We start from the raw sequence: 21,827 nt of genomic DNA on the forward strand, positions 1-21,827 counted from the left end.
TAACCAGGCGAATTGAAGACGTCTGCCTGCGTTCTTCAGCCCCTCTGGACGATTAGGCCCCTCAAACAAACGGACACGGAGCTTCACTACGTCAAATATCTGCTGCTTAACGAGGCTGTGCTTCAGTTTTACACCAGATTTCCGTTTCATTGGTAATCTTCCCTGTGCCCAAGCTTGAGGTGGAGCTCTGCGTGCGTCTTGTTGCACATCTTGTTCAGACCCAGAACCAGTCTGGGTCACCAGTGTCCAGGTGGCAGAAAGTCACGGTTTCAGACGCTCGGGTTTTCTGATGAAACGCCACAGATTGTGACTATGAACCATTCCCCTCCCCCACCTATTGCTGAACATTTCCACCAATACAAATTACACTACAGGCACATGCCAGTTGGAAGTGATGTACCAAGGTTTTAATAAACTGTCTTGTGTTTGTGTTACATTTCGAAACCGCTAAACGTTTTCTATCTTTGCATCCCTTTAGCTTAACGCCATTTAAATAAGAGTAGAAATAAATTGTCAGAATGTCCGGCTGAAATCAGGTGACTCCATTGTTCCTTTAGTTACATAAGAAACTAATTTGGCTGTTCAGAAATATTTCCAGCTGCAACAAAGTGCAGACAGACATGGTGTGAAAACCATAGCAGGGCCACTCATCGCTCTTATTGCTAAAACAACAACTAGCGAGCTACACATTACGATCTTGTTAAGCTGCTGACTGGAGCCTCTACCGGAGCAGAAAACCTGACTAATTAAGCTAATTGTATGTGTTACTCTGAAGCGAGCAAAGCAGCAAATGTATTCTATACTCGACTTAAAAACTGACTTGGATTGCTGCTCTAGTCGTTTCTTTAAGTCTGGATGTGATCATGAAATAAGTTTAATATTGCAATAATTTTTCTGCAAATTATTAATACACGATTTATAGATAATTGTAGCCTTTCTGTTTAATTTAAGCAGTATTATGTGATTTCAAACAGCTTTGTGTAAATGGTGTGATACTATTGGGTATGGACATGCCACTAACATGGATATCGACCGATATTAGTCATTTTTTAAAAACGTCTGTATTGCTCCGAGAAATCGAACTGCGCCAACATTAACAGATGATATTTATTTCCATCTTGTTGCTGTTCGTTTCTGGAGGGGGAGTGGAGCAGGTTGGTCATGTGGCATTTGTTTGGTCATGTGACAGTGATGCAGCAAAGGATTGTGGGAGGTTCACTGATTCAGGGATGCAGTGGCGTGGCTCTTTTCTTCAAGGTGTCAAAAGTGTAGCGATATTGGTTCTCTGAGACAGCGATACAAACATCGGATTTGAATATCGGCCCAAATTTTCATATCAGTACTTCCATAGATACTATAGTGGTTTTTGTAGTCAAGGTTATCATGCAGTTAGAATCTCATACTGGCCTAGAAATGATTTAGTCTTTAATTTTATGGTTACAAAACCTCCTTTGACTCCAGTTTAGATCGTCTCCCCGGTTGACCTGCCGTCTTACTTGTGAGTCGGATGAGTGTTGCTGTAAAAGCAGCCGCTCACATGGAGCTGCTGAGTGACAGACCTGAGCGCTGCTCGCAGATCTTCTGGATCAGTGTTTCTCCGACGTGGCGTTAGCACTTTCCCTTCAGACCGTGCCTGCAGGACATATGCTCCCACCTGTAAATAAATATGCAAACACAGACAAACACAACAGAGTTCAGACTCTAGCTGTGGGCTATGACTGATACACGCCACAGAGAGGTAGGGCTGTGTGTTTGTGTGATGTAATTAAGCTCCTCGGTTGCAGCAGTCAATAGAGAGCGCTGCGGTTGGAGGTGCAGAGTTTGATTATTGGGCCGTCAGGGGAAATTACTGCAAAGTGCCTCCCAGCAAAACTTCCTTCTCCATGTCTGCTGGAGAACTAAACACACACTTGGGCTACGTTCAAACAGCAGGCAAACGCAACCCAAAACCGCTTTTTTTATTTTTTGGCCCAAACACGACCTATATCCTTCTTTTTCACCGCAGTCTGTACGGTCCAATTCCGATCTTTCCGCTTCCCCCCACCCCCCGAAAAAAAATCCGATCTGTGCCAATGTGGTAGTAAGTCGGATGCGAATCTGGTTGTTTGCAAAATGTCTGCAGTTGCATTTTAACCAGCTTTTATGTCATTGATGTGAGACGTGAATACTGTTCACTTTGGGGCTTTAAAACCGTTGCGGTCGGGTTTAATTAGTATGAGCAACCGTGCAAAAAAATCGGATTTTATAAAAAAAAATTTTTAAAAAATCATAATTGAGCATCAAGACCTGCTGCGTGAACGTGGCCTTGCAGGCTGTTTCTGGTAGGGTTTTCTACTGATTTCAGTGCAGATTGAAGTGAATCATTGGCTCCAGCAGGTGGTGTCGTTTCCCCAGGTCAGGAAGGAAGCTCTCCCCGTGTGACCCCGAGCTCTCCGCTGTCCAGCCGGCCGGCCGGCAGGCAGCAGCAGGGCGGCGGCTGGAGACCGCTGCCTCTCCGTGTCTGAGACCGCATATCATCAACCCTCATCTTTCACCGTCCGCAGACCCCGTCAACTCAGTCAATCCGCAAATCCGTCCAAGCTTCCAGCCCTCCTTCTCACTTCCCAGCAGCGCAGCCAGCTGAGTGTGTGTGTGTGTGTGTGTGCGTGTGCGTGTGGATTAGTGAGGGGCAGTGTCTGCGCATTAGGCTGTATTAAGCCCTAATTAAAGAGTGTGCCAGTCGATGGAGGCCAGTTATTGGATTTGCTGCTTTAGCGGCTGGAAGGAGCGCTACTTTAATCATACGCGCGCGCGCGCGCGCGCACACACACACACACACACACACACACACATACACACTCGCCTTGCCTCTCGGGGGCAGAGCACGAAGGTGAGATGAGGTGGATTAGAGCGAGGCCAGAGGTTGGCAGCTCTCCGCTCCGACAAACACGGCGCGTTTGGTCATCTGCGTAGCCGGGTCACAGCTTTTACTCACCGCGTTACATAAACCTGCAGCTTACAACCTGCCGCCGGTTTAAACATCTCAGGCCACGACCTGACCGACTGATTTACTGGCTGGGCTGAGGCGGAGCCCACCGGCCTTTTACACAAACATGTTCACACTGTGTCACGTTACCTCAAAGTGTTTTTATTGGGGTTTCATGGGATAGACCAGGGGTCTGCAACCTTTACGATCCAGAGACATATACAACTTTTACAAAAAGACGATGAATACATTTGAAGGTCAGTGCGTGAAGACAGACATGATGCTGTCATATGGATGACATAACATCTGTCATAAACATGAAGGAGTCTTCATGAATGTTTATGACTGTTGTCGTGACATACAATTTGAACTATTGGGTAAATAATGGCACTTGCGTGTGGTAATGCTGCGTCTGCCTGTACTGAGGGGCTGATCAGACTCCTTACAGCTGAAAATCTTCTGCATAAAACCAGAAGAAGAAGTCGCATTGTGATCCTTGGCGACGACAGATTCTGGTTCTGTTTGTCTTGGCAGGATGTCGTCTGGTTCACTTCGGAGGAATGACTTCCCAGACTGACAATAAATCCTTTGTTGCAGTGTCACATTTTTCTCCAGCAGAAGACAAAGTGTAAAACTTGTCTTGGCGAAACGTTTTCATGCATCTCTCACCGTGTCACAAACCCAGAGCGGATTTTACATCCCGCCACTCGTCGCGACAAATTCTCCGCAACGAGCTTCTGGAAGTTTCTCTTTGATCGACTGGCAGCGTCGGGTGGATTTCTGTGCTTCGGTAAGGGGAAGCTGTAACTGGATAAAGACTGACATTTTCTGTGTGTGTGTGTGACTCAGATTAGCTCGGTGGTGTGGAGCTGAAGGCCTGCAGTCGGAACATTCTCAACACTTCCCTCATCAAACCTTTACAGAACAACAGGCTCTGTTTCTGACCTTTAGGCTGATGTCTGCCGCTCTTCGTGAGCAGAACATCGCTGCTTTGGACTCTTTCCGTGTGTGTGTGTGATGGTTGTGTGATGTCGTGCTGTGCAGTGGCGTAGGAGGGAGAGGCAGAGTGGGAGGAAGGAGCGAGGGGGCGGCTGGTCAGGACAGCTTGGAAGCCGGCTGCAGGAGCGCCAGGCGGGGAGGAGGGTCGCCGCCCTCGGCCTCCAGAAACCGGACCGAGCCGCAGGTCTGGGATAAAACACTCCCTCAGGCGGAGGGCAGGTTAACACTGAGAGTGTGTAAGGAGGATGATGCTGAAGAAGATGTGTGTGTGTCGGGGTCTCCAAATGAAGAGGTAGAGGAGGATTAAAGTGGAGAGCATGCAGGGCCTGGTGAGGGAGGGGGAGCAGGGAGCAGATTGTGTAGCAGAGTTGGGATGTTCGCCTCCTCCGTCTGTCACACCGAGGCAGGGAGGCGGGCCAGCCGCTGCCAACATGACCAGCAGGGTAGGGCCGCTCGCCCCAAGCCCAAAACCCTCATCATCCTCCTCTTCCTCCTCCGTAGCTAACTATCTTCCTGGCTGCTGCCATTTGAACCTGAAGCAGTAGTTGGCTTGGCTTCCGTTCTTTAAAGGGGACATGTTATACAAGATTCAGCTTTTGTACTTCCATTTGGTTCTCTGCTGATTCTGAAAACAAGTAAACACCTAAAATAATAATAATAATAATAATAATAATAATAATAAACAGTTGTTTTCTGGCAACAAGTTTCAAAAACCTTTGTAATGTTGAGTCACAATCAGCAGGCAGCTAGCAACTGAAGCAGAGCTCTAGCGCTTTTGGACAGCAGCTGGTTTTACTGCTGTACAATGGCTGTTGGAAAAGACAAGTGTTTTGTTGTTCACTTGACATTCAGAAAGAACTTACTGTATTCTTGTTGGTTGTGCAGAAGGCGCCACTTCTGCTTTTCAAAGGTGTACAGTTGTATAATTGCACACCTGTTTGCAGCCATTTTCCCCTGCGAAGGTAAACATTGAGTTGCGGGGTCTGGCGGGGGGCGTGGCCAGAAACTGCATATTTGGATTTAAAGTGACACAATTGACCAGACCGAGATCTCATTATCTAAGAATTACGTAAGAATATTGTGCAAAAAAAAAAAAAAGAATGTTTTGTACAGCCCATTAACCTCTCCTATAACCTGTTCAATAGTAAATATTGTCGTGAATATGAATCATTTAACATTTTTAATGACCATCATAAGACAAATGTAGGAGTGGTAAATGTATTCTATACCTCCGTGTGAGTTTGACCAGCTGAGGGCTTCCCTGTCTCTTTATAAGGAAGTGTGTTCATCGATTCTTTATAAGGGGGGGTGACTGACTGACTGACTGGATGGGTTCAACACTGAGCTGCTGGTAGGAAATATTCAGGAAGATTCTTTCCCCTAATACATTATTTTTCCAGCCTCACCCTTCAGCCACAGCAGAAACAAACACACACACACACACGCGCACACACACACACACACTCTAATCCCAGTGAAAGGGTTCATTGTCTGCAGGAGCCGCTGTGTCAGAGGGGACGCACTAATTGGGATGTTTTGGTGAAACTACACACATTCCTACAGCTCTCTTTGTGTAAAAAATAAATAAATAAATAAATAAGTCATGCATTTTGGACTGGAAGACTTTGTAGAAGACTAATAAAACAGTTTTCAAATAAAAGTTCATATATGCAAGTATTGGACATCTGTAGTAATGTTCATGTTTTGTTTGCTGTAGCAGCTTCTGTCTTACTATGAGTCCATCATATTTTATTGAAAATATCTGCTTGTTTCTTAGACTTTCAGCTTGAACCGTTTCACTCGCCGTTTCGTTTTAGGGGTTGAAAATAATGTGCTCTTTTGCAAAAATTTTATACTTTTATTATAAAACCTGAAAATATAAATACAATGTTGGTTACTCAAAATGTCCAACAATAGATAGTCATCAAAAACAAGAAAAGGCCTCTTTTCAAAAAGTAATGTAACATTTGTGGCTTTAAACAAGCTTTTGTTTTGTTTTCCTGAGCTGAGGGTAAAAATGGCTAATTGGATCGTAAAGGTTAAAAACCTCTGAACTAAATTATCACTTTGTTCTCTTATTCTTTCACAGTTCCCTAACAACAGAGGTTTGTCAAATGTAGCGGCTTAGTTTTTATAACCTTTAAGAAAATGTTTTTTATTTTACTGCAAACATCTTCTACTCTTAGCGGATTCTTCATTTTGATTCCTCTAACACTTTTTTTCCTGAACGTCTGGTTTGTGGTGAGTCTCGTGCAAACTGCTTTCACCTCCTCACACAATCCCAGAGCTTTAGGTTTGCTTAAAATATTTATCCTGAATCGTAGAAGGTATTCTCATCATCTGAAGTATATAAAAGTTGAACTGAGATAATTAGTTTTTATCTAATTGCCTCATGCACATCACTAATGTTTCCTTTTCCTAAGATCATCGATCAACTCCTGCTAAAAGATGATTTCTTTACCTGAAATCCTCCATTAGCTCCATCAGACGATGAGGATCCTTGATGTTCACCTCCGCTGTCTCAAACACATCTGGCCGACGTTTCCTCTTTCAAAGACAGTGCCGTCGTCTCCTTGTCAGCAGTGCTGTTTGTTTGATCAACACAAAGTCCGGTGAAATTAGAAGCTCTTTGTGGATCCAGCTCCGTTTCAATATTTACAACATTTTGTTTTATATTCGCCAGGAGAGCTGGTTATTCCCCTGCTCTTCCAGTCAGCCCGTGTGTGTGTTTTAGCATTTCTTACCGTGTAAGGCCCAAATACTACAGTGAGGATCCACCGCTTCTGACGGAGTCCAAAGCCTGTGGAAGTGCTGTTTTAGGGTTGTGGGTTAGAGCCCTGAGATGTGGGGTTTTAGGCTGTGTAAATGGAAGTCAGTGCTAAGTCTTAGTGAAAATAAAAAGTCGTACTCTGTGTGTGTTGCAGGTTGCAGCAGTTGGACCGACACTGTCAGAGCAGCGCCCAGCAGGTGTGTGAGCTTCTGGCCAAACAGAGCCAGCTGATGCAGGAAAGAAACGCGCTTAGTGAGGAGATGCAGAACCTACGTATCGAGGTACGAACACACACCACAAACTGATCACCAATTAAATAAATCTGGAGTCGACTTCACTCTGAAGGAAGAAGTCAAAGTGTTGTGTTGGTTTTTTTTTATGCCATGTTTAAACTAATGAATCATCTGGTTGTGGATTTGTGGAAGGTTTCTTTATTCTGCTTTGCATCATTACCTGATGAGCTGTTCACACACACAATGTGTTGGTATTAATCATTGTTTTTGTTTTTTTACTTTTCTAGTTACCCAATCTGAGACGAAATGAACCAGTGAGCACATGAGCACATCGGTTCTGGCTCCTCCTCTCCAGTCTTTTGGAAAGGACAGTTTTTCTACTCTAATCCCCATCAGGATGACTTTTATGTAACTTTCACTGTGAATGATGTGTTTAAGTTGTGAGGTATCAAGGACTGCAGTGCTCAACATTAATAAAACCCAAAGCAATACTTTTAAAATGACTTGATTTGCTTTTCTTCTCATCTTGTTTATGGGAGTTTGGGTTATCCTGTTGACCTGTCAATTTTATCAAATATTGTTTCTACTGCAAACAATCTCAGAATTTGTCATTGTCAAAATTTCCCTTCCCTTTTTGCTTTTGCGCTGTAAAATCACAGCGGCGTTACAATAGTGTTCACAGCAAAACAGATTAGAGACAAAACACAGAATGATGGACAGTGGCAGCTAATCCAGTAGTTCATAAAAGGGATGTCTGTATTTATAAAGGCGAAACACTTTTTTGTATGTTTAATATACATTTATTTCACTGCAACTCCCAGAAACCTCCTTCCCATGCAAAGATCCTCTCTAAAGGCTAGATGCGTTTACTGAGGACTTTGTAGCCGTATATGTCATGTCCTATACTCCTCTGCAGTCAAACACAATTATCTGAAACATGTGATACTGATGAACCATGTTCTTTATATGTATATATGTATATTTTAATGAGTTAAACTTCATAAAACTGGAAATATTATTTTGCTCATGAAACTTTTTATTGAAACTTGTTGGCTTTTGTATTTAAGTGGAGAATTGTTGATTACATTGTCAAATATGGAGTTATGGGACTTTTGTAAATGTAATAGAAAGGTAAAAAATAAAGTCTTGTAGCACGCGTAAACTGACAAAAGCATATTTTTGTCAATTTTGTAAATAAATGAGATTACATTCAGGCCTAATCATATATGATAATTTATGAGTAGTCTTAAATGTTAGTTTCAGACATTAAAGGCTCCCTTGTTCTTTCAGACCTTTTTTGGCAATAACACATATGCAAATGTGTAGCTCTAACGAGAAAACATTAAGTTTTGAGAGACTTAACACCAGGAAGTAAAGATTTAAAAAAAATTAAACAAACTGCAAAAGTTGTGTATAATTCAATTTTACACTTAAAGATATGATTCAATTCCCTTACACTCGTTTGTTAAGAGGGCACAGAAAATAAAACACCCATCCATTAAAGACAAATGAAAGAAATTCACCACAGCTCAGCAGATTGACATAGTGCTTTATTGAAGCCGTCTGTAAGAAGGAAAATAATGTGCATCCCTATCTGATACATCTTATGTGTAAAAATACTAAGGATGTACAGAATAATAATAAAAAACAGCTCCATGTTGATGGTAATGTGTTGTTCTCACATCCTTGTGGCCTCTCAGGCCCAAACCACGGCAACCTGACGGCATAAAGGACAGAAAGGCTGCTTGATCCGCTCTGCTGTCATTTCCTGTCTCGGAAACACGGCCTTCCCTCTCTCTAACTACCGCTCAGCTACAGTGTGTAACGGACATGGCGCCGAAGTATTTATACATGTTTGCTGTTTCTAAACTCAATAGATGACTCTCATGCTGTTAATAATCAGGTTGACAGAGGTAAACCGGGGGAGGAATCTGCTGCAGAAAGGAAGTCTCATCTCTTCGGTTCAATCCGTTTCAAACGCGAGCTGTTTTGGCAGCGGCGCGGCGAGCATCGGGTGAATTTTTAGCCGATGTCAACGAAACGAGATGAACGCAGAGCAGCCGAGACGCAACGGGAGTCGGCGCGGTGGGGCTGGGAGACGAAAGTTACAAACAGCAGCAGCTTTCAGGACGGACCGCCGGCAGCGCGGCGTCCCGGATTTCACACGCCGTTTGGTTCGATGATAATGATGTGATGATGGTGGTGAGGGATCCTGTAAAAGCTGTGAGGAAGCAGAAACTGGCTTTCTGAGAGGTCTGCCACGGTAAGGGCACACTGATTAATATCGATAACACTCTTCATCATCTCAAGTCAAGTTCTTCGCGCCTGACCCCAGAATCCGCCCAAACACCGAGAGTTGGAGGCTCACAGGAAGAAAAACCTTTCAGTGCAATTAACGACCAATGTTTGGGTTTCTAAACTGCCTCACCGCCGGCTGCACGCTTCAGCCACGTCTGTCAAATCTGGACATCAGAGCCGCGTCAAAGCCAAATGGTTGTATCTGGAGATTTGTTTATTAGTTAAAAATCGTCGTTTGTTTTCTTTAAAAACATAAAAAAAGCTAAAAATCTTGCTTTAAAGCAGGGCTGAATCAAATTCCTCTGAATCGTATCAAAAGTGATGGGATGCGAAAAGTGCTGTGTTCAAAGCTACAAAGCCGTATTTCATGAACTCTGGTCGTTGTTTCTTTCTTTCTCTAATGGTTTTTGGCGTTAACATGTTCGCACACAGCTAGAACTCCTCAGCTGCTCGCCGACCTGAGTCAAGTCAAAGCTGAAATCCTTCCAAATACTTGAGAGCGCTTCCTTGAGCCTGTCAGGGGTGCCAGCTGGGTGGGATTTGGACTTTTCCCGGCTACCAGACAGACCGCGTCGATCACACACACGAGTATTTTTCATCGGAGTTCAGAGCGCCATTTTGACTCGGGGCTGATGGACGGAGGAGAACTACAGCATGCAGGCCAGCACCGTCCATTTTTTTATATATTTATTTTTTTGCTTCTTTTCCTTTTTGAACTTTCTGCCATAAAGCGGGTTTGCTAGCTATTTGCAGTTTAATGGTAGTGCAACAGTAAAGCATATGGACTTAAGAGCAGCAGAAAACAGGTAAGAGGTTGTGTGTAAGACGTACCTTTAACCAAAGAAAAAAAGAAAACATTTATTTTTTATAAGAAAAAAAAAAAACATGACTACAACCTCGTCTTACTGCTAAAGGCCCAAAACAAAAACAAACAACAAAAAAAGACAACAAATAAATTAAATAGAAAACAAATTCAAGTTATCCAAAGACATTCAAATAATAAATATACTGGAATAATGTTTTCTCTGCCTCAGAGCAACTCCCCTGATACCCTCGGTGTGTGTAAGCCAGATGCTAAAAACACAACAGGTTGTCTTTGTCTTTTCTCTCTTTTAGACTCAGAAGTTTTTGACCTAGTGAGTGAAGTGAAACCATCAGGCTTCCCCAACAGCGTTTGGAGACAGAGAAATCAAGGGGAATTTCTAAAACCTTGTCGGTCTGGAGGACATGACGACGCAACAACTGCAAACACACAGAGTCCAGACCGGAGGAGACGGCACGGGCCGAAGACGTCAGGGGTCAGGGGTCAGGGGTCGGTTCGTCATCGACATTCAGGTAGAGGTGCACCGATCAGAGGTTTGTGGCCGATTTCAGATTCAGACAAAACGATTTGTCTTTGGCGGGGTTTGAAATATTTACTGTCGTTAGGTAATGCTAATTAGCCCAGTTAGCATTTATAAAACAACAATCTGCTCCTCAGAGAAGGATGACTCTTTTCATTTTAAAGGAGTCAACACTGTTATGATTTGTAAATTAAAGGTTTTAGTCACTCCTAATTTAATTTACACTTCATGCTAGTCTGTTATAATCAGTGTTTTTAAGCCAAATCATCTTGTTAAATGACACATTTCTCATTACAAAGGAGCAAGTAATGAATAACATAATGAGAAGGCCTTGATATTGAACTCCAAAACAAATCACAACAAGCACAACCTGTAGGTTTAAAGGTGACACGCTGAGCCATTGAGTTTCTGTTGTTACACTGTAATAACATCTGAATTCCTTAACCAGATCATCAACAAACAGAAGTGAATGTTGGAAACCTACCATACTTCTAAACACTGAATGAATATTCACATTCTGGATGTTTTGAGATTTTTAAAGTCATTAGCAACAGGACTGAACCGCCATAGAACCTACTGTTTCATTCACACAGCTTAAAACATCTCGCACACTTCCTCTGATTTCCCTTAAATGTCTCTGCTGTCCTGAAAACAGCCAGTTAAGAGTCTTCTTTCCGTAACAACTTCCACAGGAAGAGTGTTACTGTTAACAAGCCCCGGTAGTGCCTGGGTACGGTGCATTCACTGACCGGAAAGAATCTGAAAACCGCCTGTTTTCAGTCATACGCCGACTTCTCTGTGAATCTCTACCTAACGTAGACTAAAACACATCTCTTTTCTCGACACACTTACACATCACCCTTCACAATCTGAATTTAGAGCCTTCCTCATCCTCCCTTTGATCCACTTCCTCTCTGAACGCCGCCTCGGCCGTCGCCAAACACACGTCTAACATTAAAAATCAGGGACATTCAGGTGTTGACGTGAAACCGATAAACCGTCTTCAGCGTGTGCCGTCTCCTCTGGCCATCACATTTTGGTCACAGAACAACACAAAACCTAAAATAAAAAAAAATCTAAAAAAAAATCAAAGAAATGGAGCAGGAAGGCTTTATGCGTTCCCTCCGACATTCTTGAGCCATTTTTGTTTCTTGAGGTGCAATATTTCTCTCAATCTTAAGAAACAACAATATACTTTTAATCATGTAATAACAATAGAAAAGGTTAAATATAAAACCAATGTGTAGAGCAATAAATAGAACATATATATATTATAGCAACTGCTGTGATTCTTGTAAACTCACATCTGCTTCTGTTTACTTCCTCTCAGACCGTGTCGTTTTAAAATCCGCCTTAATTAACTTGCAGAAAACAGTAGCTAAGCTGTTACCTCACTACATCATAAGTGATCACATTATAAATCATTATTAATATTGCATTTTTACCTCCCCACCCCCACTCTAATAACAGTCCCTTTCCTATATCTGACATTCCGGATTCACCGCTAAGAGGTACAGCCGTGTGGATCCCAAAGCCGTGATAACCACGAGTCACAGTAAAGCTGAGAAAGTACCGTTTCAGTTAAGCTTTTCCCTTTTTGGAGATTTAAGGTAAATTCAAATAAAATAAAAAAATAAAATAAAAAAAACTTCGGTTGGGGAAGGGGAACACATTCAAACCAGATGATTTTCTCTATCTTTCACTTCTTGCATTTCCGCTGCATTGTTGGTGACGTAGTAAAGCTAACTGTATTAGCCGGAGCTTCATCTGCTTGAACTGCTGTGCTTTGAGTTGCGACAAAAAGAAAAGCCCATGGTGATCATCGGTTGATGACATTTAAGAGCAGCAGAGTAAAAGGTAGCAGCTGGACGAGCATAGTTTGGGGCGTTTAGCTGTCGCCTTGGTAACGGTTAGCTGGAGGTGTAGCACCGGATTTCAGCAGTAGCAGTAGAAGAAGAGCGGTACCTGTAGTCGTTGTGGTTGTAGTTGAAATAGCAGCAACAACATCACTTGCACTGAGCAACACCTGAGTCAAATCCTGCTTGACGACATGAGGGAGGGAGTGTGTGGGGGGGCCCCCCCACGCTGCTCAGTCCGTCCCGGAATCACCGAACCGACGACGTGTCGCGAGACACAAACGTCTCTCCGAGTTTGTGTTCGCGAAAGCCTGAGTTACGACCCGCTATGGCAGTTTGGGTTCCAACAACTGAAAGCGCTGTATCGCTGTCGCGCAGATACGAACACTACCTGAAAACTGCGCCGGCTAATATCTTAGAGTAGTTTGGGCTTCTTTTGTTATTTTTAGAGCAACAGGTGTCAAAGCACAGCAGGGGGCCGGTGAAGCTCCCGTCGTTAAAGGGTCTTCAAAAAAAAAGCCAACCGATCGCGTGCGTCGCACTTTAGAGTGCAGGAGTGAACTCTGATTTTGCCTCGAGGTTTTGACCTCTGAAGAGATTCACAACAAAAAAAAGAGAGAGAGAGAGGAAGAGAGAGAAAAACAAATAAATAAAGTAAGAAGCAGACTGAAGCGAAGGAATGGAGGAGAAAAGGGCAAAAATCCTTCAAGTCTGGATTGGTCCGAAGCTGCGTGGTCTTCGTGTCCCACACTGGCGGCCTCAGAGACCAGCTGTGACAATGTCACCGTGATGGACAGTTCATTCTCGCCCGCTGGCCGAGTACGAGAACTGCGGGAAGTGCGGTCGCCTTTCGTTGTCCAGACAGTCCATTCCATCCTCATCGACTAATGAGGGGAAGATTCACAAGTAGTAAATAATGTCAAGAATGTTTGCACTGAGCTTTTGTTTATATATATATATATAATTTTAACAGCGCATGTACAGCATATCTTGCTAAAGTATTCGTATCATATAGCCTTCATGACATTTCCACATTTTGTCATGTCACAATCACCTACTTTAATGTAATTTATTGAGATTTTACTCTAAATAAAAGTTGTGAAGTTGTGCATAATTGTAAGGCAGAAGGGAAATTATAATGATTTCAAAGTTTTCTACAAATGGAAATCTGAAAAGTGTGGTGCGCCTTTGTTTTCAGCCTGAACTTTTTTTAGTGATATTATGCTGTGGGCATCTGGAGCTACAATGGAATGTTTTGGATTACATGTTAGAATGGAACAAAGTCCAGACCTATTTAGAAATCCACGGCAAGACTGAAAAATGTATGTTTCACAGTCCGAGTCAAAGGTGAATGTTTATATTTTTATTTATATAAGTTTTGTTTTTCCTTGTCACAATTACCCCCACCATGTTGTGTTGGTTTATTGGATAAAATCTCTGTAAAACACATCTAGATTTATGCGTTGTCACATGACAAAATCTGAAAAAATTTCAAAGATTTTTTTTGTTGTTTTGTTGAAGACAATAATAATATTCAGTTTTGTTTTAGTGGTGAAAAAGTAAACTGAGAACAATTCAATTAATAAGCATGCATCTGATGTGGGAAACTCCTGCAGTGCTGTGTGAGCTGCAGATCAGTCATGCATAATTCAGTGCAGAACACACTGAAAACAGCAGCATGTTCTTAAAAGTGTGTACAGAAGTGCTAGTGGCCGGAGGACTAACAGAGATGCACACATTGATTATTTCTTCATGCAGTTATTTTGAAAACAGGAAGTACTGTTTTTTTTTTTCCCCCCTTAGACACCTTGTCTCAGACGACACAGGACATTCATGTACACCAGGCAGGATCAGAAAACATGGAAGGGACTCACATTTCTCTGGTGGAGTGATTGTGATGGTCTGAGCCGTGAACTCCTCGTCGAAGTACCTGGTGTCCGTCTCCGACGTCACCTGAGGCTTGAAGGGAGGGACGAGCTGGGACAAAGAGGAGACATCGGATCAGTGCTCCACACGTGCAGCAGAGACGACGACGACTGTCGGTTTTAGATCATGGAGTTGACGGTCGGTCGAGTCGACAGGTTTTTAGATGTTCTCGTATCTGACAAAAGCACGGGGCTGCTTGATTTTGTCGCTCGTGCGTCGGAGTTGCAAACGTACCAGAAACGAGCAAATGCAAAAGATTCTGGTCTGAACGCTTGTTAAGAAAAAAAAAAAAAAAAAAGATTAATTGCGTTAAAGTTTTTAGCGGATTAAAAATCGCATGAATCAACGGGACCTAATCAGCACTTATGTCCCGTGTCCTATTAACCAGTTATGAGTCAGGTAGGACTTTTTTGCCTGAAAATTTGTCGGACACGTAAATATTATTTTCCTGCAAACTCCACCAATATGCAGTTTGGACAAAAAGTGTTGATAGTTTTTTTTTGTTGTTGTTGTTGATCACATCATTTTTGTGACTCAACTGCACAGGTCTAAAAATAAAAACTACATATGGTATTAATCCTTATAGTTTCTCATTTAGTGCCACATCGTTTTGTTGCTTTCTAACCTCAGATTAGGTGTTCATGTCACCGAGTTAGTTTGAAATGCTTCACGAATGCAAAAATAAATAAATAAATGAATAATAACACAAAGGAGAAGAAAAGGAGGAGAAAAACGCAGCGAGGAGGAGGCAGGAAGCTCAGCACCTGCGTAAGACGCCGCAGGTGCTGCCTCACGGGACACGAGTCTCACTCAGTAGTGTGTGAGCAAACACTGATTCTTAGGAGACAAAGTCACACCTCTTCGTGACGCTGCGTGTTTTAAACAGCTGCTTGTCGGCTCCTCCTATAGATCTGCTGCATGACAACTGTCGCGCAATCTTGACCTTTGTGCAGAATTTACGGACAAGTAGCTCAATAAATCTCTCGCATAAAAAAAAAAAAAGGATGTTGTTATGCTTGAGAGAAAGCCGCTACCACGGCTGAAGTAAACCACACAGTTTTTACCGTGGCGTACCTTTTTGTCGTAAACATCCTGCCAGTCGATGCCAGAGAAGAAACTATGCCTCATTATTTCCTTAGCATCTTCTGGTCCGCCCCCGAGCCTGGTTCAGGGAAGAGGGAAACAAAACAAAAGCCGGGATTAGCAGAGCGCTTCATTTCTACTAAAGTGATGAAGCAAAACACAATCGCAACTGCCTGGAGATGAAGAATCAGAACCGGAGAGTGCAAAAACCTGAGCTAATGAATGAAAAGTTTTATTTCAAACATAGAAACTCTTGAGACTCTGGTGAAGTGACGTCAGAAGAGAAACCTTTTCCATGCTACCATCACAAACATAAAACATGTCGATTTTGCTAAGCTCCCTGGACTTTAACTGGAACTGTGTGCTCTGGTTGCACCAGACTGAGACTTGAAAGGCATGAAACAAAGGATGAAGGAGTAGAAAACCACCTCAAGTCCACTTATATGAAGAGCAGAGAATCAGCGATGCTGTGGATCCGTTTCTTTTCCAAAGGCTTTGGGAAACTCATTAGTGTGCATGGCACAAGCTTGGAAAAGTCTGATGTTTTATTTATGGTTTTGTCCCCCTTTTTTTCAGATCTGGAAAAGTATGGGATGATTTTTCTAAAAGAAATGCATCCATCCTGATTACATTTTAATTCATAATGCAAAACATTTTTTGTTTGTTTTTAGTGCAAATATATGAGGACACTTGGAATAAAACAAATTAAATAATTTAGGAGCTTGTTTTAAGTCAATAATACCTTAATAATGTTTTAGAAAAAGTTTTTTTTTTTTTTTTAAAAAACTACTTGTCCTACTGGCAGATTTTCCCTTATAGTATAGTAAAAAAAAAAAAAAGTCTTATAATAAACGAAATAATCTGCCAGTTGAACTGGTGCTCTTAAATCAATATTAAGAAATTACAAAAAACAAACAAACACGTATGTCTTGCTGAACATTTACTCGTAAGTTACTTTAGTTTTATTTCAAGTGTACTAAGATTTTGGACTGAAAACTAGACCAAAAATACTTGATAAGATTTTGTGGTTTCTTGCTGTGCAGATTGAAGTTTGGATTTTTCAAAACATTTCATTGTGGTGGGATTATTCTACTGCCATAAAAAGTACAGTACTTTTTCATGATAAAGTTAAATTGCGATCCAGTTTAAAGATGCTAATACATGACGACTTCTTCTGACCAGCGAGCCACACCTTTTGTTTGGGTCTTTGATGAGCAGGCCAGACAGCAGCGACTTGGCGTCCGCCGACAGCGTGCGCGGGAACTTGATGTCCTCCATGAGGATGAGCTCGAACAGCTTCTCGTGGTCCTGGTTGTAGAACGGCAGCCGGCCGCACATCATTTCGTACGTCACCACGCCCAGCCCCCACCAGTCCACGGCACGGCCGTAGTCGTTGTCCTCCAGCACCTGAGGACAGCGGCGGATATGGAGGGGGAGAGGGACAGAAATGCACGGTTTCTAAGAGGGGTCGTTCGTTTTATCGGATATCTGCGTTTAGTCATTTTTATTGGATGCAAAGAGACAGATGTAGAAGAAGAGGCGTGGCTGGACAGGAAGTATGTCGAGATGCTTCCAGGGAGTTAGGAGTGAGTGGAAGCAAACATCATGAGGTGCATACACTGTAAAAACACAAAATCCATTTTTGGTCTAGTTTCTAGTGCACATGACTTTTGATCAAGATACAGGATCTTGTTTTAAGTCAATAATTCTTTAATATTGATGCAAAAGTGTTAGTATTTCACTTATGACTTTTTCATCAATATTGAAGAATTACTGACTTAAAACAGGCTCTTCTATCTTACTGAAAAGTTACTTATAAGTTAGTTTTGTTGTTATTTCCAGTGCACCAACATATTCACACTAGAAACAAGACAAAAATACTTGGGAAGATTTAGTGTCTTTGCGGCATACGGCCCCTCAGAGGTCTGTGTTACAAGTAAGGAAGCTGCCAGCTCTTCCTGGACCACCGAACCCTCCTGGCAGCGACGGACAGGAAGAATCCTGGATGGGGGAAAACGTAGGGAACAGCCCTCAGCCGGAGTCAAGGCTGTTCTGACCTCTAAGCTGGGCAGCGCAGGTGCTGCCGAATCCTAAGATCTGCCGAGAAAAAGATGTGCGAGGGAGAAAGCCATCGCTACATCAGAGTCTTTATCTGGGCAGTTTCCCCCGTCTCCGTCCTCTGTTCACGTCTTCCTTCCTTCTCTTTCATCGAGAACAGAGGTAACTCAGGTGCCGTCGACTCCCTCATTACCATAATAAGCTTATTACCATGATGAGTGTATGTGTTGTGCCTGAGCGCGTGTGACAGGCAGACGGACAGACAGAGCTGGAGAGAAGCCAGAACAGCATATGTTGTTCATCACGCCAATAATAATAACATCTCACTCACTGTTAATGGACCAGTCAGACACAAGGACGCAAACATTCACAAACACACTCACAGAAAACCTGTTCAGAACGCGACAATTCTCAATTACAGCAGACAATTACGCCGAAGATGTCACAACAGGAGGAGATTCAGAACTGCGGCACACGCTGAAGCACCGCCAGCAGGGAGCAGGAGACAGGAAGGACCGCCGTCACAAATATAGAAACGCACACACACAGACACGCAGACACACACACGGATAAGAGGACAGACACGTCTATACGAGCGGCGCCCTAAACGTAATCCGTCTGTCTGATTTAAATCTGCTCTGATGCGAAAAGGTGAACAAGTGAGACCATCACATTCAGACACAAACACTAGTTTTTATAGAGATATAAGTAGAAATGAATGGAAAACACATTTTCAGCTTTAAAATTTATTTTACAAAACAACGTCTGTATCGTTGAATTTGGCAACCAAAAAAAAAAAGTCTAAAGATTAGCAGCTGAAACTTTTGGGCTTCATTGTCATTTTTTTGGCCTCAGGTTCAATTCTCCAATTGGCTAATTGCCATTTCATGATCACAATGAAGCCCGTTCTGTACACATGTACTGACCCATTTCAGATCAGCTCCTTTCTTTCAGTAGTTTAGTATTTTGATACAGTATGAATTATAAAATAATCATAAAATTGATTGAATCTGGGCTATAGTTTTCTGAAGCTTTTATATTACTTCATATTTTGGCCTGATTCTCTGAAAATATAAGATAAATGATATTTCCTCGTCAAAACGGAGAAAAACTCCAGCTTAAAGAGTCACAAAACCAAATATGATTATTGTGGGTATTGATTTAAAAATAAAAACTTATAATCATCCTCCATAACTCGAGTCTCAAGCTTAAACATAAAAACTCACTGAAACAGCTGCTATTGTTTCCTCTCTGCGCCTTTAAGTCTCATCCTGAAATGACGGACCTTTGATATTTTAATCTGAGTTTATGTGATACCTGGTAGAAGGAAAACGATACGTGGTTCTCAGATTATTTTAACAAAAAAACCCATGAAAAGTGTGCCGTGAATTTGTATTCAGCCACATCTACAGTCTCACTTTGTTGTTTTTTTTTGTTTTTTTTTACCCATTTTTCTTTTTGAAACAGATCCAGCTCATGCGAAGATGAACTTGCTTTACCATCACAAATTTGATTTGGGTTCTCTACTTTGACTGGACCGTTTGAACACGGGAATATGGTTTGATCTAAACCATTCTGTTGTATTTCCCTGTATCTAGCTCCACCATCAACTCTGAACAGTTAAGCTGTTCCTGAGGAAGATATTGTTCCCATTTCTCTTAGCATGATGCAGCCACCACCGTGCTCTACTGTTGTTATCGTTTCTTCTGGGTTATGTGCACTGATAGTTTCCTGCCACACATCCAGCTTTTTTGCATGCAGGCCAAAAAGTCCCCCATGTTTGTTGCGACAAACCGAATCTCTTCATTTCTTTCAACAATGATTTTTTTTTTTTTCCTCCTACCAGTTCACAGTTATGTTCTGCTTCATACGGCTCTATAATATAAACTTCTAATAAAATATATGTGACAGAATGTGTAAAAAAAAAAAAAGCCGAAGTGGTCTTAATTCTCCTGCGAGGCACCGCGTGTGGAAGTAAATAAGTGAGTTACGAGACCGATTTCTTTTTTTTAAATTTTTTTTTTATGTGTGAATATGTTTGCGTGTGAATCAAGCTGGTCACCCAGTTGGCAGCTGCAGGGAAGAGCTGGGGGAATGAAGCGCGCCGCCAGCTCCAGATACACACTTCTGACTGGTACGGCTGGAGGGATAACACCGGCTTAGACTGCTGGGAGACTGTCAGACACACACTCATACACGGCAGATGGAATATTTATCCATCCTCATCAAATTCATAAAGTTTGGAGAGTGAGGCAAACTGGGAGATGTTTGGTGTTGTTTCAGTGCACACACACACACGTACACACACACAGAGGGCTGCAGTTTATGAAATTCAGAGCAGCTTGGGGGGTGGGGGGGGCTGCTTTTGGTGCTAATCTACTCTGAACTGTATGTTGCATCTTTTGCATACAGAAATAGTACAGAGACGTAGATAAATCAGTTTTTCACTCGCCAAGGCGTTTAGTCGATTTCTTTCCTCCACATGATGTAATATGATTTAAAAAAAACAAAAAAAATCAAAATAAAAAGCATAAATTGTCATTTTTTCGCATCAACTCTTGTCAGCTTTCCTGTCCCTCCTGATCAGCATGATGCTGCCACCACCACCATGCTTCCCTGTACGAAAACCTGGTTTAAAAAAAAGCCTAAAACTTGAGTTTTAGTTCAACCTGAGCAGAGATGAACCGTTTTCCTCTACATGGTTTGCAGCAAACCGTAAATACGACTTCTTTCCTCTGTCTCCCAGCGATGGCTTTATTCTTGCCACATCTGTTAAAGTGGACAGCTAAGATCTGTTATTGAGCTGTGAATCTCTGCAGCTCCTTCAGAGTCACCGCTGACCTCATGGCTGCTTCTTTGACAAACGCTCTCCTTGCTTTGCCTCTCAGATTACATGGACAAACAGGTTTCCAAACTCCTTCCTGACCTTTCTGATAGGTTCCTCAGTCTCCATAAAGTAAATAAATTTACTTAATAAAGTATTTTTGAAATTGCTGAATACATGCACACAAACGAGTAAACGATGCCTCACTTTCCTATCAAACACCAACATTATGCACTACTAGTATCAGATAAAATCCCAATAAAATACACTGAACTTTGCAGTTGGGGCATGACAAAACACAAAGAAAAGTTCGACGGGAGTGTTTTTTTTTTTTTTGCAAGGCTCTGTACGCATGTGCATGTAGCTGTGTGTTTTAGTTTGACCCATGACTGAAGGAGGTGGTGGCAGCTCGGCTGCAGGCAGGGAGCAGATTAATCCACACAGAGCCAGAATGCTGCCCTACAGCCTCAGGCGCCGAGGCATCGGGGTGTGTGTGTGTGTGTGTGTGTGTGTGTACAATTTAGCGCCAGAGCTGACAAATAAATGGGACGAGACGAGTTAGGGACAATTTAAACCATCAACAGGAAAGATGGAGCTGAGATTAAAAGCAGCGGAGAGGGAGAAGGTCCTGACCCGTCCCAACCCGGCCCGGTCCCCACTGGGGCCGCCATGTGGCAGCTAGCTGCTGTCCGCCGGACGGGGGGCTTTGGCAAAGCGGGCGTGACTACACGGGATGGGACAGGCGCACAACGCCTGTGGCTGCACCAGCACAGATAGCCAGCAGGGGAGCGCACACACACACACACACACACACACACACACACACACACACACCTCATATACTGTGGCCATACAATCCCATATTGCTGATGTCACACACAGACCTTCTCTCTGCACAGTGTCATTATTTGGAAACGGGTCTACCCTGACAATCTGCTAGCATTTTTCAAATGTTCCGCTAACAGCTGAGTGCGCCGCTATGTTTGTAAAACATTTACAGTAGAAAGGTCACATATACGGCACACCAAAATAAAAGAGAAACGCACACGCAGTGGAATGGAAAGGGACCAGATCCACCCCCTTTTAACACTTGCAAAACTGCCACAAAGAAATGTGTCAAACGCAGAAAATATGGAGGAAAGAGCAGAGAAAACACTCCCCACGTGTCCCATCTCTCTGTTCATTATTCTCACGTTGACGTTTTTCTTCTTTTCTTTATTATTTACTGTGGCCATCCTTGAAACAACAACACCTCGAGCTAACGCTTAGCGTCTTCAGTGGTGCAGTGAGTCGGTCTTCCTTCACTCCTCATCTGAACCCTTTCCACAGACAGCGAAAAAGCAGGAACCATCCGACTTCCACTCCTGTAACCCTGAAATATTTTCTCGTCTTCCTCCAGGCCCCCGCCTCACCCCCTCTCTGAGCCCCCCTTCCTCTTTTTAATCCCGGCTACTTTGCATCTCTGTAACTTG

General features: G+C 42.7%; 2 protein-coding genes across 3 annotated transcripts in view; one reads left to right on the forward strand and one right to left on the reverse strand.

Annotated features, from left to right (window-relative positions):
- sdccag8 (SHH signaling and ciliogenesis regulator sdccag8) overlaps window positions 1-11,599 on the forward strand; it is a 58,930-nt gene extending 47,331 nt beyond the window's left edge. The window contains exons 17-18 of the mRNA XM_007551211.2: window positions 6,889-7,015; window positions 7,255-11,599. Of these exons, the coding sequence (XP_007551273.1) occupies window positions 6,889-7,015; window positions 7,255-7,293 (166 nt within the window). The 3' untranslated portion in view covers window positions 7,294-11,599. The remainder of the gene's footprint in view (window positions 1-6,888; window positions 7,016-7,254) is intronic.
- akt3a (v-akt murine thymoma viral oncogene homolog 3a) overlaps window positions 10,365-21,827 on the reverse strand; it is a 61,459-nt gene continuing 49,996 nt past the window's right edge. For both annotated transcript variants that reach the window (XM_007551209.2, XM_016670986.1), the window contains exons 11-14: window positions 16,666-16,880; window positions 15,465-15,552; window positions 14,339-14,441; window positions 10,365-13,348 (exon numbers count right to left, since the gene is read on the reverse strand). In XM_007551209.2, coding sequence (XP_007551271.1) covers window positions 13,263-13,348; window positions 14,339-14,441; window positions 15,465-15,552; window positions 16,666-16,880 — 492 coding nt within the window. In that variant the 3' untranslated portion in view covers window positions 10,365-13,262. The remainder of the gene's footprint in view (window positions 13,349-14,338; window positions 14,442-15,464; window positions 15,553-16,665; window positions 16,881-21,827) is intronic.

The sequence above is a fragment of the Poecilia formosa genome, unplaced genomic scaffold, assembly GCF_000485575.1.
Source record: "Poecilia formosa unplaced genomic scaffold, Poecilia_formosa-5.1.2 Scaffold40, whole genome shotgun sequence".
In the NCBI taxonomy this organism is placed as follows: domain Eukaryota; kingdom Metazoa; phylum Chordata; class Actinopteri; order Cyprinodontiformes; family Poeciliidae; genus Poecilia; species Poecilia formosa.